The sequence below is a fragment of the Pygoscelis adeliae genome, unplaced genomic scaffold (assembly GCF_000699105.1).
Source record: "Pygoscelis adeliae isolate BGI_AS28 unplaced genomic scaffold, ASM69910v1 Scaffold41, whole genome shotgun sequence".
Lineage (NCBI taxonomy): Eukaryota > Metazoa > Chordata > Aves > Sphenisciformes > Spheniscidae > Pygoscelis > Pygoscelis adeliae.
The window spans coordinates 4,552,005-4,571,850 of record NW_008824373.1 but is presented as its reverse complement, the minus strand read 5'-3'; the positions used below and the strand labels follow the sequence as shown (position 1 = coordinate 4,571,850).

The following is a 19,846-nucleotide window of genomic DNA, read 5'->3' as shown; positions in this document are numbered from 1 at the left end:
TATACTGGCATAAAAGTCACTTTTCATATCCAAAAGCACGCCTGTTAAAACATTACAGGATTGCAAGATTGTGTCGGCAAGAGTCCATGAAACAGTTCAGTGCAAATTCACTTTAAAAAATTACATATTACCCTTTTGATTAATAACATGCTTGTAGCCTTGGGTTAATCTTGCAGAAGGACCCTCCAGCCCCAATCTGCAGAAGTATTAGCTATCACAGTCATTACCAGCATCTTCTATTAAGACTGACCAACTCTTCACATGTCAACTAAACATTCAGCTTCAGGCCTGTCTGTCATTTATCGCTGAACTGGGGACACTGAGCAGAGTTAAATTAAAAACTGCTGTCCCTCCTCTGGCTCTGTATATGTCCTAAAAATATCTGCGTGGAATAAGCGAGGCAGCAGATAATGTTTGTAATGGCAAAACAACACTTTTCTGTCAAGACTTTTTCACAGATACAAAAATCCTAGTAAAATGTCACGTGGATAGTGTCTGTAAAATCTATTAAAAAATCAAGAGGCAGTAATTAAAACCTTCTGAATGAAAGGAGGTTCCTAGACTTCAGTAACAACATACAGGCCTTTTCTTAATTTACTACTACTTCTCCTTATGCCTATACTAATTATCCAGCTTTGTGGCAATCAGATGTCTGGTTCTCATTTATTGTGTTTTATAATTGCGTATTCATCCAGCTCTTATCGCAAAGCTGGATGCTTTGGCTTTGTTTTCCCTCCCTTAAATGATTTATATGTAAGGTTCAGCAAATGGAACCTTGCTACTTGTGTGAAGCTGCCATTTAACCATGAAGTGAAATGCTTTTATCGAGTTTGCCCTGCAGATATGGTCCGCTGTGGCAGTGCTGTCCATATTTGGTGGCTGTGTAAGGAGAGCCAGGTGGTGCTGCAAAGCATAGCACAGTGAAGCGTGGACAGATCTAGGTTTGACATTTGTCATCCTGTACTGCTAAAGGGAAGAGAAAAATCTGCTTTTCCATATGCTTATGCTTTAATTTTTGCCTGCAGTTTTGTCCAGATGGCCTTGTGAACATTGTTTACTTTAAGATGCTGTCCCAGATGTTTTTGAATGCCGATGGATAAATGCAACAACTGTGGTATACTAATACACAAATTATTTACACAATTTTGGCTTTTTTTTTTCTTTTTTTTTCTTTTTAACCATCTCTTCTCCCCAGCACTTCTCTGTATAGCATACTTTCTGAGGGGAAGAAGTCTCCACTTACATTATTAAATTTCCGAGCACGAGCAGCGCCTTTGAGTTGCAGACACTTGGAGCTCCCGTTCTCCTCCTACAATTCTTTTGGAGCTCTGCGTGGGTGGACGAGTCTCAGACACTGTAGTGTGCCCCTTGTAAGCATGTCAATGAAAAGGTGTTGCTGCGCATAGGCCATAAAACTGTGACTGTTTCAGGGCGTGAGCAGCTCCCAAGCTATTTGTCATTCATTGCGTTGTCTGCTTTTTCAAGGAGAACTTGATCTCTTACTTTGCCCTTGTACCGTCTTAATTTTCCACGCCAGTGGAAAGGAGAATATTTTAAAGCTGTGTAAGCAGTATTACCAAGAACATTTAAAAAATGCTTTTAAACAGCAAAGCACCTCTAACTGCGTTTTGACAAACTTGGAAACAATTTGGAAAAATAAGTATGCCTTGATGGCACTATAGGGTGCAGACAGACTGTGTCAGAAGCTTGTTGCCAGATACAATAGATATTTTAATGACTTCTTTTTTATTTAATTATTTTTTTTCATCTTCTAAGCATGAAACTACCTAGGAGTATACATAGAAGAACCTTTTGGCATGAGCATCTCATTAACGTAAATAGGTCTGTTAGTTATTTCTCAAGAACACTTTAATGAGACTTCAATGTGAAACTCATTAGAACAAATATATGAATTCATATGTCAAGACAGAGATTGCAGCATCACAGTTCTTGGCATCTATTAAGTCCATAACTCGTTTACATTGACATGCATTGTTAATCAATATTTAAGATACTGCAGATGTCAGTAATGTTCATATTTAGTCCTGCAACCATGACAATATGAAAGTTGCTAGTAGAATTCGAGGCTAAATATTGTTATCTCAAGTCTTTCGATTACCTCTAGGCTACAAGTTAATGACTGTCTAACTTTGCTGCCTCTCATCTATTTAAATAATAAGGGAAGGCAGGAAATACGTGGACATTATACTGGTAGCATATTCCATTGCAGTTTTATCAAATTTTTGTTGGATAAAACTAAAACAACAGCACTGTATGCATTTGGGTTCTGTTAGCAATTCCCCAGGCTGTGACAAAGGGAGGTGGGTGGAGAAGCAAATGTAGCATTTGGGGAAACTGATAACAACTCCGATTCGGCCGTTGACCGAGTTGTATAAGGCAATTCAAGCAAAGTGCGATAATTGATAAAGACTTGCAGCATTCAGGTGGTAACTTTTGGTTACCTCTCTTCAGATGCACCAAAAAGCAGCCTTTGTGTGGTGTTTCTAGTGTGTCTAATGAATGTATGTCTAAACCGCCTATTGTTAATAAACTAACGGAGCCAGTTTTACTTTATTTATTGCTTGGGAAATTGAAGAAGTTACAGTCTTATGGGACAATGTGATTGTTGTGGAAGATTTTGTTGGATATATGTAGTTGTTGGGGGGGATTTTTTTTCCAGGGTTTTAACTGCTCATGTCTCTTTTTTTTTTTTAAAGACTATGTAAAGCAGTCTTTAACTGCTTTAACCATCAAGGTATCTTTTCCTGTATGTTAAAAATGATAACCGTAATCCACGGAAGGACCGAATTGATTAAACTCTGCAATTACATAGTAATGTTAATCTATAGTTTAATTATAGGTTCATCAAAAATCATACGACTCCGTGAAGAAAACAGTGAAACAAGTGAAATACTGAAAGGAAGAAGTTCTGGTAATGGTGCATCTGTTCCAGTCAAAGGAATAAATAATTTAGGAAATACGTGCTTTTTTAATGCTGTCATGCAGGTAAGATGGAAAGACCATACAGCTTTCTCTTCATAGGTTTCAGAAATACTTAATCTGTATAAACTGTGGACTTCAGAAAAGGTTGACTGTTACCAGCCTTCATTCTGCTTTCTGAAGGTCCTTTCCAAATTCTTTTCGCTTCTTACTATCCAAGCAATATTTCCTGTTACAACAAAAAAGAATTCTTGGATCAGTAGCATTTTTCACAGTAATGAGACAAATGAAAATGTCAAGTGTTTTACAAACTGCATATGTGTGTGGGTTGTACTCGAACATATGGTTTTATTTGTAGTTCGGCATTAGGCAGTCATGAGTAATGCACAGTATTTACCACACTGGTGGGTGTGAAAAGTGGTACTTTATGCATAGTGTAAATGTCTGCACAGTGCGTTGCGATGATTTTAAGCCCCTGCAATGGATACAGTTATAAAAGTACTTTTATTGATTATGGTTTTTTTTTCTGACCAGAATAAGAGGAATGAGCTATACTAATATACTTTTATTGATGTTGAGTGTACAACTAATCCAACATCCTCAGAAAAGCGGCAGCCTTAGTGGGTTTTATATTGGAACATCCTATTGCTTGTCAGTTGAGCAGAGACATCTGTATGTCTGCAGGCAGGAGTGAGAAAATGAGAGAAAACTGCTACAAAGGTGTTCTGAACTGGCACTCTTTACCTTGTGTTTATAGTGGTGATTACAAAACTCAGCAAACAAATAGTAAATTTGTAAGGAGTAGAACTACTGCTAATCATTCTCTGTCCGTACTTAGGGCATGGCAGAAACCTAAGTGATCTGCAGTCAAAGTTAACGAAAAATAAAGAAAAAAAGCTGAGATATGTTGAGTTGGTTTCTCTCTTAAATTCAGAGAGGTAATGCTTTTCAGTGTGCCAGAGCCCTTGTGCTTCTTGGGGCACAATGAGGGGGACTGCAGAGTTTAAAAGAAACAAATGATTTCTGATACTAATGTCGTCACCATAAAAAAAAAAAAGAACAAATCTTTGTTCAACAAAAATAACAAAGTTATTACTAGGAAACTATTTTGGAATTACAGAAACAGCAGTAGATACAATTTTAGAAACAGCCTGAGATCAATGATCTTGGCTTTTATAAGGGTGATACCTGCTTTTTCTAGTGATCTGGTTTAAATCTCAGTTGTACATTATGAAATATATCTGATTTTGTCTATCCTTGAAACTAGAATGTATAACTAAAGAAAAATGTATAGTTGAAAGATCAGCATGTGTTTCTTGGGTTTATTTTTTTTTTCTTTAAGAACTTGGCACAGACTCATATACTAAATGAACTGATGTATGAGATGAAGGAGAAAGGAACAAAGTTAAAAATCTGTCATACTTCAGACTCCCAATTGGTAAGTATGCAGTGAGAAATACAGATTTGGGGAAATGTGGGAAGAAGCTGGAGGATGGGAAAGCGCATCTCCATTAAAGACACACTCTTACTCTCCCGTTTCTTTTGCCTTTTAATTGTTTAGCCGGTTTATGATATCTGTGAACTCACTCCTTTTACAAACTAATTATTCAGCCCTGGAGGAGGAGGAGGAATAATCACTTCCTTTGACATTTTGTGACATTGAAGTAGCAAATAATGCCTGACCTTAAGAAAGAGTGACTGGCTTATTTTTGTTTCTTATTTCATTTCTTCAGTATGCATATATAATACAGGAAATAGTGTATTTGGCTCTAGAAAGTGTTCCTGAAATATTTTATTCCAGTCTGTCCCAGTCCTTCATTGATAAGGCTTGTAAAATTTATTACATGCTTCACGTGCCAGAGGATTAAACTGAGAGAAGCAAAATTTCAGTGAGGACCAAATTTCTTGTCCTCGAGCTCATTGCAGGCATATGGGAAAGAGACTCCTGTGGTTATTACCAAAGAATATGCTGCTGTTCCCAGTCATGTCTTAGAGACTTCTTTTCTTTTTCCGCTGTTCGCTGGGAGCTTTCTGGTGGCAGTGAGGGTTGAGGGGTGGGATTCTCTTTCAGATACCTCTGAAATGATGAAGATTTCTGTATGTTGCTGTCGGTGATGTTCATAGCTTCTCCAGGCAAGAACAGTGTGAAATTCACTGCATTGCTGTCTATATTTCCTCCAGTGGCAGTTCTGAGCAGCAACATGTTTCACTAAGTTATCCTGAGTCACAACGGAGGTCTGGAGCTTGTTTGTGTCCGGAGGCTTAGAAAGCCAGTGGTACGTTGGCTTATGCTTGATGCGACACTTGCACAGCCATAAGGTTGAAAGATTTATTTTTTGTTTCATGACAACGCTTACAATGTAAATAAGATCTTCGGAGCAAAGACTGTTTTCTGGTCTTTGTATGTCAATGCAGAATTAGAGGGCTGCAGCAGTCTAACTAATAGTAATGTAGAAACTCCCAGCTTCCTGCTTGGTAAAGGGCGTTTTTCCACCTTTTGATAGTGTATGTAATGCAAATACTTTATATTTTTGCGTGTATCCGTAGCGCCTATGTTTCGTGTGGATCTGCTTTCTGGATGAGGCAGCCTCTCTAATTGTTTGTCCGGCAGTTGTAATCTGTTTTTGTGAGAGTCAGGCCAGCTAGTAGGAAGCATTGCAGTCATGTATGAACCTGGGAGCGTGTTAGGGAGAGCTGGCGATCTGTGGCCGTTGAGACGCACGTGGCATGTAAGCAGTGCAGGAGTGTCTCCTGCTCTAAGACTGGCTCGGGTGACTGCTGGCCGGCTCCTTGCAGCCTGGGGACCTGCTGGCTGGGGTGAATCTCACACCAGGAGGGGCTGTGCGGGATGCACCCCGTGCCTGTGCCCCGCCAACACGGCAGACCTGTGGGGTCTGCTGTCAGCCCCTGCTGCGAACCACTGCCGGTACCTTCTGGGCGCCTGGTTCCCGGAGGAACAGGGTGTGCTTCTGTGGCTGTCGGATGTGTAGAAATTTCGGTGTGCGGCTCACAGGTCAGAGAAGCTGGCCACCCCTTCCCTAAGGTTGAGTAGACAGACTGCCACTGAGCTCCATCTTATGCTGGCCCATGGAGGAGGTTGCCCGCGTTGTCTCTCCAACTGAATTTCAGTGCACGTGGGAGTAAGAGTAAAGCAGGTAATAAAGGAGGTAGTCTGTTGTTGTGAGAATCAGACTGGCTCATCGACATGCCCGTTTCCAAAGCTGTTGGTTACCACCCAATTTGCTCAACAAGAATTATTTGGTTTTGCAACTATTACTGCTTAAATAATAAGCTTTCTCTTCAACTATTTCAATCATGTAGTGACATCAACATTTAAAAAAAAAAAGCAAAACACTCTAAGACTGAAAGCGACATTGCTCTTTGACACAAATGTACTAACTTGAAATAAGTCTTGTGTGTCATTAACTTTGAAATCTGATGTGCAATTTACCTTTTCTTTGAAGGATCCTTTGGTGGTAAATCTCTCCAGCCCAGGACCCTTGACTTCAGCGATGTTCTTGTTCCTTCACAGCATGAGGGAGGCTGGAAAAGGTCCTCTTTCTCCCAAAGTGCTGTTCAGCCAGCTTTGTCAAAAGTACGTATTGTCAGTATCTTTTACTTGTTTGTTTATTTTTAATTTCCAGTAATATGTTTCTAAGTGTGCCATGTCTCTTGTCCTTTCTAAGGTGCCATTAGATTTTTACCGGGCAGTCCAGAAAATGTCGTCTTCATGTTTTAAAGTTGCAGGGCTCCTTGTTGTGCTCCAGGGTTGTACCTGCTCTTCATGAAACGTATGGCTCAGTCCATAACCACTGACTTTCAGTGGGCTTTGAACTGAGTGTGAGGAGACAGAAGAGGGCATGGTAAAACTGAAGAAAATAGAATTACCTTTCAGGTTTTGTTGTATGTTAGCATAAAGCTGTGCTAATACTGCAAAGTGTATGTAGGTATTTTGAAAAAAAGGGTAAGCTTTCAAATGGGAAACCTCTGCTATGATGTCTGCCCTTGGCATCAATTCAAAATTAAAAAGGGTCTAACAAGTGAGGACTTGAAGTGGTACCGAAATGACATATGGCTCCAGATTGCAAAGAGCTTACAAGCCCTAAAGAAATTCTTGTTTCTTGATGTGGAAAACGTTTACAGTGGTGCTTTGTAGGTGCCTTCAATTATGATGCAAACAATCTTGCTTTTAAAAACACCTGTAGAAGACCTATTTAAAAGTTGATACAAATATTTAAATATTGGCTTTACAAGTAAAAGAAGCTGTAGAAGCAGAGTAAGTGGAGGATGATATAGCTGAATCTCACATTTAGAATGATTAATAATGCATGTTAATTTATTTGCTGCAATATTATTGTGTGGAATTTAAGCGTTCTGCAGCAAGAGTTAGGAGGAAAGTTGCAGCCTCCTACCATGGCGTTCCAGGGCAACCTCACTGGGCAAGCATGCGTTTAAAATATGGTATAAAGAAACAAAAGCTTTTAGACTAGAGCAGAGACAATTTAATTCTGATAAAGAAATCAGTTATTACTTTTTCTTTATCCTCAAAATTCAACTTCAGAAACTTATTTTTTCTATTGTACTTGACTTCCTTTTGATTCTTTTGAGCTGTAAAAGGAAATGTGTATACAGTGTCCTTACAGTGATTTTGAGTGAAAGAGCAGTATTCGCTGTTTAGCATTACCTACCTGGAGGAAGAATATATAGGGAGGAAAAATATGTTGTTTCCTCACTCCTCCTCCTGTTTTGGGCTGACTCAAAAATGTGATTGTAAGAACAAAATTTGGTCGAGAAATGGAAGGGAAATGATTAAATAGGAATAATAGTTTTTTCTCTGTAAGTGTTAAGGATAGAAGGGAAGAGATGTTGTAAAACATGTTTTGAAGCCCACCTTAGCAAACTCATTGTAAAATAATCACGATGCAGTGCACTTCAGATGGCATGATATTTTTGAAGTGATAGCTATTTTGTATCTGCTCTGTGTGTGTGTGTGTTTGTATTTGTATAGTCATCAAGTGATGGCTACACAATATATCGGTATTAAATCTCAGATGTCTAGTTGTTCTTTTTTTTGTTGTTGTTTTTTGATCTTTAAGATGGGCATATACTTTAACTATCAGCTAAAATTGAAGCATATTTTAATGTGGGCAGCAGACTTCTGCTGTTTAGATGTGTATCTGTCAGCTTCTGCCATCTCTTGCCTTCATCCCTACTTCTTACTTTTGTTAGCCTCGCAGAACACAACTTAGATATAAATCCTTTACTAGCTCTAGTATCGATAACAAAAGTGTCAGCCACATCCTGTTAGCAAGAAATTAGGTGTTCTGGGGCAGTAAGTGGCTGCACAGGTATGACACAAGGTTTTGGTCTTTTGATTATTTTGTTGTTGATGGTTGAGTAAGCAAGAAAGAAGAAAGGGTGAATTTCAGCAAATTCAGCAGTCTGCAGTGGTGGAAGTAGGAGAATGGGAAATCTTTATCTTTGTAAACTGAATACATTTACTATATATTAACTTAAACAGTATGAATGCAGTGTTCTGTCATGCCATTTTTACAAAGCCTTTTTTCATCTTTTCAAGTTGGCTTTCTACTCTTTAGCAAAGCTGAAATGAAAGAGAGAGCACGGCAAGACTGCAGGAGTCCCAGCTAGGAAGAAGTCTGTGTTGCTGCAGCATTCTCTGTAAACTGCTTTTTGAATCCTGCCAAGAAGTCGTGTTGATAAAGTAATCTTAAAGGCATGCACTACTTGTGGTCTTCACATGCATTAGCACAAACTCTTTTTACTTAACGAGTAAAGTTCAAACAGCGTCTTTCCTAAAGAGATGACAGGATGAATGTGTAAAAGGATTAAATCTCAGGAAAAAAAAAGTTTGTATTTCAGAGAGAGATGTCAGAGAAAGACAAGTCAGTTAACTACTAGGGAGAAGGGCATGGGGAAGGACTTCTAATAATAATATTTTAGTTTTATATATTTTACATAAAAGTTTGCTGACTCCAGTTGCAACCCTGTTTTGTTTTGGTTTTTTTAATTTATTCTTTCCCCATCACAGATCTTGCTGTCTCAGTCCCAGTCTACAGTATATGACCATACCTTTCTTCAGTAAAGAATTGATGAAGCATATTGTGCAGATAGTATAGGATATACTTGTCTATGATATCAAGAGTTGGACTCAGTGACCCAGGAATTATCGTCCCAGTCTCAGTCTTTACCATAGCATTATTCTGAGTAGTCGCTTGTAGCTTGCAAAACAGGGACATGCACACTGAGTGGCCATGCAGAATACAGACATTTTACATAATACTTAGTATAGTCACTTCCAAATCCTACTAGGCTTCTTACAAACGTGAATGGTTGAAATGCTGAAGCTGTCAGCAGGTGATGGTATGCTGCTCTTCTTTATATACTTAGATCTATCTACTTGTCAGGACTGTTACAGAATGCTATCTAGCCAAAAAGTAACACAGCAATTTCCTAATAACGTTTTTCTCATTTGTAGCAGAAGGCTGATCCTTCAAAAATGGTTACTTTTCCTTGATGACACAACTGGATTATATACATAAAAACACATACCATTTTTTATTAAATTGGTATTGATGAGTTTGGGTGGGTTTTTTGCTTTTTAATCTCCTAGCTGAACGGTGACGTATTTTCATGTTGGATCAGTTGATACAAGGTACAGTAAAAGTAGCTGTATAATTTAACACCTGACACTTGCCCTCATTTCCAGTTCAGTGCTGGAATAACACTTCTGAATTTGATGTCCAGAGTTGCTTTTTTTGACGTCCTTGTAGGACTACAGGACTCCACCTGCTTCAGATGTTGCAGTATGAGTTTGAATGCTCACATTTGAACCGGGCAATAGGAGAACTGGGACACAGCCCTTTCAACTGCGAACTGCATCTTTAAGAGTCTAGGGAGATCACGGCGTGAAGTTCATCTTGTGTATGAAAGGGTATTTGTGGTGCTTTTTTTATTAAATAACAAAAGAAAAAAATGATACTGAGTGTTAATTTTATCAAGTGGTGGGGTAGCCAGGTTGAAGAAGGGGATAAGAAGAAAAGAAATGGATGAGTCTTTCTATAGCAACTGTTTACCGTCTGGTACTAATTCATCCACTGTTAATTTTGTTAGTGTTGCAGCTGTCAGATGTTTTGCGAGGACAGATTGTGAGCATAGCTACGGGGCCCTTCTGTTGGTTTTCCACTATGCTGAATATCAGGACTGCAGACTTCTGACTTATCTGGAGACTTAGTGACTAATGCAACGCTGATGTATTAAGAGGACATAAATTTTATTTCCTTTATTTGTTATGATTGAATAATTTTGTTAGTGGAAGAAAGCTTAGATTTGTGTAGCGAGTAAATGTTGCAGCATATAAGTGATGAGTCCAGAAAGTAGTTAGAGGATTTAGCTGCTTCAAACCTCCACCAAATAGTTATTTATAGGGGTATTATATTGCTACATGAACACGCAGGAAAAAAATACTTGCCTAACGAAGATTTTACTGGTGGTCACAAAATAAACATAGGTCTTCCCTCCCCAAGGAGTATTCATTCTTCCTTCTCAGGTGCAGAAAGTAGAACTCAAGACAGAGGTTTATGTGGGGCAGACAGAACAGAGATCATAGGCAATTAGTTTTGGAGGGAAACCTAAACATGCTTGGAGCATTCCACATTTATCACTTCTGAGAGGAAATGCTAAGGGAAACTGAGGTAATGTTGTACAAGATTTAAGGAGTGAAGGAAAGAGGATTTTTCTCATTAATTAGGAGTCTCTTTGAGCCTTTTCTTTTAAAATAATACTGCTGTAGAGAAAAATCTCTTTGCAGAAAAGATTTCCAACTTGCTTATTTTTCCCATTTTACTTTTACCATTTAAAGATAATAGCAGCAGAACACATGGTTGATGTTTCCTTAGCCAGTTATGGGGGATTATTTTGGGTCCCTGTCATGCCTCCACGTGCGTTGCTAACGGTGCTGCGTCATGTTCAGGGGCTCTCTGACAGGGGAGATTGAATCTTCTCCACGCAGCAGCAGTTGAGAGATCGCACGTCTTTATTGCAATTAACTTTGTCAGAGTTTCCTTAATTTTAGGAACAAGTTTAAGAAAGCTGGATGGATGAGGTTTAAGGGTGCAAAGTAGATTAAATGCATATACAAGTATTGTCCATTGGCAGGAATCATCTGCACTTGTTCCTGAGTTTTGTCTTCACTTCTTCCACTCAGGAGGAAGACCTGTGCAGCATTTTGGACAACACAAGTATTTGCAATGTGTGTGGTATTGGTGAACTACGTAAGCAATGTTTGTAGATACAATGAAGGAGGAAAACAGTAATTTCATTAGTTACAGTGGAGGTGTATCCTCAGTAGCAATGTTCAGGTTAACCAGAATAGAGCATTACAAGATAAAGTCAGTTTGGAGCTTTAGGGAGAGGTAGCAAAAATAGGAAACCTTCATGTCAAGAGCGACTTGAATATTGAGAGTTTGGACAGGAGAGGACGTGAAAAGGAGGCATGACAGCAAGAGAAGACAATAAATGATAGAAGATAAATTAGCTGTGCTTGTTTAACTGCCCTCATAAGAGTTCAAGGAGCTGTCTGTGGAACTGAAAGGCAACAGATTTAGAGCCAGGGGAAAAAAAAAGTCTTTTTTTTTTAACATTCTGTAGAGCTAACCTGTGAAGCTTGCTGTCACAGAGCACTGTTGAAAACATTAGCAAGACTTAAAGGAAGAAAGAAGAATTAGACATCCATATAAAGAGAAAACTTTTTTATAGGGACACAAGACCTCATGCATAAAGGCCTTCACTTGGCTACCAGCTGGTAGTCAGGAAGAAATTTCCCCAGACAGGTATTTCCATTACTCGGGAAAAAGAGCCGTATTTTCCCTCTGATGGTCAAGTGGGAAATGGCTCCGTTGTAGCACGTCAGCTGTTATGTCCATTCAGAGCTACTTCTAACAAGTGCTTTTTGCTCATGTACCAGGGATCTGGTGCTTTGCCAGAAAGCGCGGGTGCCTCATTTTCTCTTTTTGGGGAAGGTGAGGCAGAAAAAGATGAGAGAAGATGTGCTGGCTGACCAGCACGTCCAAAGGAGAGCCAAGTCTTGTCTATCCGTGCCATCAAGATAGGACAGGCATGCCTGTTGTTATTTATTAGAGTTACATGTGGGGACGAGCCTGTGTTTGGTTGGGTTTTTTCCTACCAAGCACCTCGTAGTAGCGGAACTCTGCTGTCTGTGGGGCAGGTTTGAGTTAAGATTAATCATGGGGATTAGTCGTGCTGTAGGATTTTGCTCTGTTTTCTGTCATAGTGCCGCATATAACTTGGGATCACTAATGAGAACGATTGCTTTAGGAAGAACAAAACTTTTCATTCTAGCTAGTCTATAATGACAGTGAATAGATATTTTATTGTATCACTGAGAAAGCTAAATCCTGTGAATTCTGGAAACTTTTATAAAATGGCCCTTCACATGCTTTTTTGTAACTTTCATTGGTAACTGATCAGTCTTGAGAGATTAACATCATCCGCAGATAAGCAGAATTTCTTCTTTCAGGCTAACATTAAGTAAACATTTTACTTTGCTTCTCTATAGGGTACTGCAGCATCAAAGGGGTTCCTCTGCATTTTGCACTACTGGCAAAAATCAAATAGTATGTTCTGTTTTCTATTTCCAAGAACTTAATATTGTTTCTGAAGTTTTCCAAGGTATTAGGATATCTTCTGCTCAAAAACAGTAATTACTGAAAGGATGATTTTTGAGAGGATTTTTATTAGAGACAGTAAAGGTGTGGTGGTTCTGTGCAGTACGATTGAATGACTTAATTGTATCCCGATTTTGCTTTTGAAGGATAGCTTAATTTCCCTCAAATGAATATAAGGTAGGAATTAAAAGTATTAATGCTTAGAGGACTGGGTTTTTTTTTCCTTTAAAATTCTATGTTATGATATAATTTTTGTAATTAAAACATTCTAGGAAGTAGATCATCAGGAAAGAGTATTTCTTTAACTGATAGTCAAGCAATTATAACTGGTCTCCAGATGAGTAGCAAGAAGCTAGATAAGTAGTATGCATGTAGATGTCACAGTTGTCCTTCACCACTTATGGCCATTAGCAGGAGTTCAACCTGTTCTGTCATTATCCTGCTGACACTGTACAACAGGTTGTATCGCATTGGCACTGGCTTCCATATGTCAGCACATCTGTGAGCGGTCAACTCAACCAACCATCTTCAAGTCCCCCACTTTTGCCAAGGATCTCGCTTGAAGCATATTTTCAAGGAGACAAGAGTGCACGGCTTTTAGTTGTCAGATTTCTGTGTATCAGCATGGATTAATTCCTTTTTTTTCCCCCTAATACTGGTTTATAAGTGTAGGAGGTTTCCAGCAAACGCACTGTGTGGTGTGAAATTCCCTCCCTCCCTCCTTTTTTTTTATTGTTGTTTTTTGGTTTTCTTTTGTGGCTTCCCCCCAAAAACAAGTGCACTAATCTGATTTTTCCACAGAACACCAGATATTTAGAATTATATACAACATTACATAGCATGCTACGTACATGAATGACAGATTAACTATATGTTAAGCAGTGTTACCAATGACATCATTTGTCAGCCCGGGTGAATGACTCAAACCTTACATAACGTCTTCACAAGTCACTTTCTCTGCCACTTCACTTTTAAAGTGGTAGCTGTTACATTCCCATCATCCTTGTTTCCATTGAAATTCAAGCATGTAGGTTTATGTGAGGCTGGAAGAGGATTTAGTACAAGCACAGAGAAGCCTAAATAACCTTGTCCTCGTAGGTGCGCTGCGTGCTAGTAAAAGGAAAGATTAAGAGAAACGGAAAACTGCCATGGCCGAGTTCATTTTTCCCTCCTTTCATTTAAGCTAATAAAATGGTGTGGAACATATGGGTAAACTATTTTCCCTTGGAATATCATTTAGTAAATTAATTTTCATCTGAAATGATTATTCTGTGTTCATCAGCGCGAGGTTACACTGCAAACAATAAACAGTAATGAAAAGTATGTGTGGGGCTTTTTTCTGATTTTCATTGAAGATCCAGCTCTGGGGTGTGTCTACAATGAAAAAAAACTCCTGGAACAGTGATGGAGTTTTTGCTTGCTTCTTTGGCAAGTAATTACTCATTTTTCTTCCTTTTTACTATAATGTCTCTTGCATTGGCCCTGCCTCTGTGGCAAAAAAAAAAAAAGGTAAATTCCTATTAGTACTGGGATCCAGGTTGTGTAAATGCAAGGTTTTGTTTTCTCGCTATACACTGGAGCTATTGTGCATATATTGAAGGAGATAGGCTGAATATGCCCATTGATTCCCACTGTCTCAGGAAAACAAGAAATTTCTCATAAATAAAACTAGTGATAATACTGTGGCTAACTAAGTAGATTTCTCAGCATTGAACTGATTTCGGCATCTGGGTTAAAAAAAAAAAAAGATTCTTTCAGATTCCTGGCCGTTCAATGAAAGAAACAATGAGAAAACTGCTTTAGCAAATTGAAAAGTGAAACTGTGCATGCATGTAAACATGCGCACACAGGTACATAAGTTATTTATTTTTTTAATGTGTATTGAGTGTTCTGTTGGATCAGAAATAAAGGTTCGGTGCTTTTCAGAATGTATTTAGTTTTTACAATCAAGTTAATTGGAAATAAAACATTTGATTTTAATCGAAGCAAAAAATTGCATTTTAATAATATTAAACCAAAATATTTAATTTTTAAGAGGAGCATTTCAAGTTTGAATTAATTGATTTTTTTAAAATTTGAAATTAATTTTTAGGTTGACCTGCACATGCAAAAAAAAATTTAGCTTTAAAAAGAACGCTAAAAAATATCTCCCACTCTGCTGATTCCAGATTTTATAGTAAGCCTCATAGCAGAGCAGCGTCATTAAATCATTTTTAACGAGTGGTATTGTCAACTTTGTGTCAAAAAGTAGATGTGAAGTACAAGTGTGAAAGTATCATATTTGTAAATGTGAACATGTTGTTTTGCATTTGCAGGTCCAGATTTATTCCACTTAATTTTAGGCGCTGACCTTAGATGCCTCGTCACCTTAGATCCTTCTCCAGTTACATCCCAAAGCGCCTCCAGCGAGCAGTTCAGAACTGAGACCCTTGTATCACTGTCCTGCCTGTAGCCCGGGGCTGCTGTGCCCTAGCCTGGCATCTTGACATCTTGCCTGGCCTTAAGTTTCACTGTTGTAGGCACGTCGCACGTCTGATGCGTTTTCTGATCGCCTTTCATTTCTCCTGTCCATGAGCGCAAATTTCTGAAGCAAACCTGAGCAGTTTAGTGTATGAGTGGGAAAGAAACCGCATCTTCAGGAACCCTAGAACAGCTGAAGAGCGTGGCTGGGCAAGTAAGATTATTGTGCCTTGAGAAAATACTGATAGGTATTTACAGCTCGATGCGCTGGTTAGCCAGAGCATGCAGTCTGAGGCTGAAAATGAAAACTGGCTCAACACGCGCTTAATAAAATTGAGTAACCCAGTAAGTGGTTGGTTTTTCTGGCTGCTCTGCCAGTTTGCTAAAACTCCTGTTTGAGCCCTGCTCAGCCAGTTGTCTCCTGTGCTAGATTTTGGAAGGGTTGCACGTGGCTACGCCTGCTTGTGCTCTTCCCAGTGTGCAGCGAGAGCCACAGCTGCCGTTTGGCGGCACTACTGGAAATGCAAAAAAACCCACCCTTTCCAATCCCATTTTAGATGAACTGGTCCAAGACTTTAATTAAAGATCTAAAGGGTGACTTGTCTGGAAAGACAGGCATGGTTTGGCCAGTTACAGCCAATGTCAATAGGAGTATGTTAATAGTGAATATTTACACGGTCTCATTTGGGGTTGCAGGAAGCTGGAGATCTGAATTGTTTACGAGAAACCTTCTAGCTATGGTTATCTTAGTAAGCATAACCCCTTCAGGATCTATCCACATAGTCAGAAGTGTATTTTGTAATTTCTGTGTAAACTGTGCCGGCAAAATATGATTTTTAGAGTATGTTGAGATGCTGTGAGTAGTACCAAAGGGATCTCCAGTTTTTGCATAGCAGTGATTGAGAGGACTGAATGCCTGGCTTATGAACAGATGCAACGTTACCCCTGTGCAGTTGACTAAAACATCACAGGTGTAAATGGTAGCGTAGCCTGAAACAGCGGTTTTTCCTCTTCTGGTTTATGAGGCTCATGTGGATGCTGCTGGTGGTCTTTTTACGAGAATTGCCTTTCCCGTGGAGCCCTTGGTTTTTGTTTGTCCTGCATAGTGAAGCGTAACGGTACAAACTCAGCCAGCGCCAGCGTCCCTTCTGCGTCCTTGGGCTGACTCGCAAGCTGGCTTGTCTCTGCTGGTGCTGTGGCCAGACACCACGGAGGAGGACAGCCCGAAGGGGGCTGTAGTCTGAGAGGGCGAGGGCGACACCAAATGTGTATTTTCCAAGGCACGTAGACCCTTTCCTTCAAGCCTTTTAGTTTCTAGAGAGAAAAAGTTTGGAAGTACGCAGATGCCTTTATTTTTGTTAAGAAGCTGTTGTAGTCTTTGGTGACTTAGATCTCTGTTTAACCTGAGTAGCCAGTACGTTCTAGAAGGTGGGCTTGTAATCTGGGAATTTCAGTTGTTCAGTATCACACATCCAAAAGGTAGCGATGTTGTTATTTGTGCAGAAGCAGTATCTTTTTCAGTTGCAGCTCTAATGCTTTTTAGCTCATTGGGGATCTCAAAACTAAAGCAAAACAAAAAACCCCTCCTTCATTCAACTTTATTGTAAAAAGGATGGCTGTGGCACGCGGTTATACAAGAAGTGCTTATCACTCACCCCACAAAAAATCACAGCTGGGGAGCTGCAGCCTCGTGGCTTTCTCCTGCAGGCCACTTCACACGCTCAGCCCGAGATGCTGCTCGCCGCCGTTCTGGGGTTGGCCAGGGAAATCCCCGCGGGGGGCTGCCGTGCAGGAACCGGTTCTGGTGGGCTCGGGGCTGGTGTGTGTGCCACCCGTGCTTACGGATGTGGCACGGAAATGAGACTTTAAAAGATTTTACCAAGGGTTGTAAAGTTCTGATGGGATGGACCACACTATCCCCTGTCTTCTAAACCTGATTAGCATGAGAAAATAGCATTGTATCAGGATTTTCTTTTTAATGTTGGCTATTCAGATCAGTAAAGTAAATTAGCGGTGATAGGAAATGTAGCGATATTAAATCACAGTAACAGTATGGATACCTTATGATCTTCCATGGGTTGTCCAGATAACTTTTTTTTTGGTGCACTCAGGAATTGAAAAAAAGCTAAAATTTGTAACGTTTATGTATTTAATATGCAGTGGGAGCAAAATACTTGATATACTTGGCTGTTACGAGGGTGAATCAGGAAGGTTCCTTTGAATTAGCGCAGAAGACTTGTGAAACTTCAACCTCTGTCAGCTCAGATTTTTTTTTGCTCTCAAAACCAGTTGGGTATACAACTCCCGTAAGTAGCTCTGGGGGAAAAAAATCAGACAATGTGTAGCCAATTACCTGCTTTTGTAGACCTGATAGCTTTTGGAATCTGGATTCAGATGTATTGTCTGAATCGAAACAACTGTGAAGAGATTGTGTCATCGGTTCGGAGCTCTTCCCATTTTAGGTATGAAGATGCGTTTCGTTTGCTTTTGGTAATACTATATGCTTTAATATGAATTTCAGCCGTGAAGTATTGCAGTTTGTTAGACTGTAGAACCGGAGTTTGGATGTGGATATGATGTGAGTTGATAATTCACAATGCTAAAAGGTCCTTTTAAAACTTTGTAAGAGTAACTCCTACCTGATAACGGAAGAGTGATTAAATCTTCCTACCAAAAAAACCCCACCCCAAACCCTGGCTTTTCTCATTAGCAATGCTCTTAGAATGGAAGTCCTATGTTTAGAGCATTTACCTCCAATATCTCTAATATTAATTGAAGAAATGTAGCGTAAATAAAAGACTAATTGAATGCAATGTAAATTACATATATCAGGATATCATATTATTACAATTTTCTCTTATGTTTTCTTAATAGCATTTGAAATCCATATGCTTATGTGATGCTACTTATTTTTAGCATGTTTGCCATCTTACTCATTGACTGTTCACTCAGTTCAGTAAGCTGCAGATTACTGGATTGATTGACTGTGGAGCCATTCGGAAGAGATGGTTATACATACTTTTGTTTAAAAAGTTAAGAAATTCTTACTTGGATTCTGACCCGCAGTTTTTCTTTGTTTGTTTGATGCACAACCTTGTGACTTCCCCTCCATTTCAAGTTCATCTTTTTCCAATTCAGACTGTGGTGCTGTTTCTGGTTTACTATATACGGACTGTTTTATGCACATTTAAGATTTCTTCTTGGTAGAGAGAAGGGTGAGATAGCAAGGGAGGTTAAGCACTTTGAAAATCGTAGAATCATAGAATAGTTTGGGTTGGAAGGGACCTTTAAAGGTCATCTAGTCCAACCCCCCTGCCGTGGGCAGGGATCTCCTGCGTGACATTGGGACTGTTTGGTGATACAGAAGTACTGGTGTGGTCTGTCAGCGAAGTGCTGCTAGCACGGATGGAACCCTACTGGCAAAGCTGTATTTTAGTCAAGCCATCCCCAATAGGGTCAAAATGCTACCCAGATGAAAGTGCAGCCTTGTTGGTGTAATTGCAACCACACCGGGAGCTTCCTAAAGCCCCATTAGGTCCGACAGGGATTGCACCTATTTGTACCCCTGGAAGCCAACAAGTGTCTGATGTAGACAGTGTCTCATTAAGAACCTCCCAAGGTAAACTTAAATTTCTGGCCGCTTCTTTCATAGGGCTCCTCGATTTAAGGGGTTCCAGCAGCAGGACAGCCAGGAACTTCTGCACTATCTGTTGGATGCAATGAGGATTGAAGAAACAAAGGTAACGTCTTTGTGCGTGTTTTTAAAGAACTTACTTGACTGTTTGGTGAACTGCTAGACATTGCTTCAATGTTCTTCATGTTCCCAATGTTTTAAAGAGGTACTTAATGAAGTAAGAGTGGCTATTTTTGTTACCTTGAGAAAAATGAGGACTTCTTTGAAAGATGATTTAATTATGTTCATGTTGCTATGTTAAAATCGCTGATTGGAATGAAAGTTTCAGTCAGCAATAGAAAGAGTATGGTAAGTAGATCGTAATAACTTTAGGAATCTGAATTGTTTGCCTTTATTTAAAAAAAATAAAGGCATCAAAAAAAAAGGACTTCTGGGGAGTCAAGAAAGTAGAAGTAGGACCTCTGATTTAGCTGACAAAGTGCATTTTAAAGCTTTGGGACAGAAATGAACAGCTCCTAGCTGTGGGCCTGTCCACAATTTTCACGGAAATCTAGTTAAATGAAAAAAAATAGGACGAAAATAAAATTTTGCAAAGTTTCTTGTATCTCTTGAAAGTGTGAAGAACTACTTGCTTTATAAATAAGGTGCTGCTTTTCATTACTTAAAATCTATATCTAAGTATGCTAAGTATATAAGCAGTTATTATATTAAAAATGTTCCTGTACGTGTTTTTTTTGTTTCTTTTCCTTTGTTGTTTCTGCCTCCTGCATTGTTGAATGCAAGAAAGTGTGTGTTTGCTTGCTTGACCATATGAGATTTCATCTGCCTGGCTTAGTCTTGGACCCTTCTTTTCAGATGATATTTTGGTAAATAGCCTTTTCTAAGTCTCCTCAAAAGGAGGGCCTTAAATCTCGTACTGACCAGCGTACTTCCTCTTCCCTCTCATTTAGTAATCATAGAATCATAGAATCATTAAGGTTGGAAGAGACCTCTAAGATCATCGAGTCCAACCGTCAACCCAACACCCCCTTAACCATGTCCCTAAGCGCCTCATCTACCCGTCTTGTAAATGCTTCCAGGGGTGGTGACTCAACCACTTCCCTGGGCA

The 19,846-nt window shown here is 39.4% G+C and overlaps 1 protein-coding gene across 3 annotated transcripts in view; it reads left to right on the top strand.

Annotated features, from left to right (window-relative positions):
• Positions 1 to 19,846, top strand: part of USP45 (ubiquitin specific peptidase 45) — a 52,042-nt gene that overhangs the window by 13,017 nt on the left and 19,179 nt on the right. For all 3 annotated transcript variants that reach the window (XM_009320154.1, XM_009320153.1, XM_009320152.1), the window contains exons 7-10: positions 2,861 to 3,006; positions 4,283 to 4,378; positions 6,405 to 6,535; positions 18,757 to 18,844. In XM_009320154.1, the coding sequence (XP_009318429.1) occupies positions 2,861 to 3,006; positions 4,283 to 4,378; positions 6,405 to 6,535; positions 18,757 to 18,844 (461 nt within the window). The remainder of the gene's footprint in view (positions 1 to 2,860; positions 3,007 to 4,282; positions 4,379 to 6,404; positions 6,536 to 18,756; positions 18,845 to 19,846) is intronic.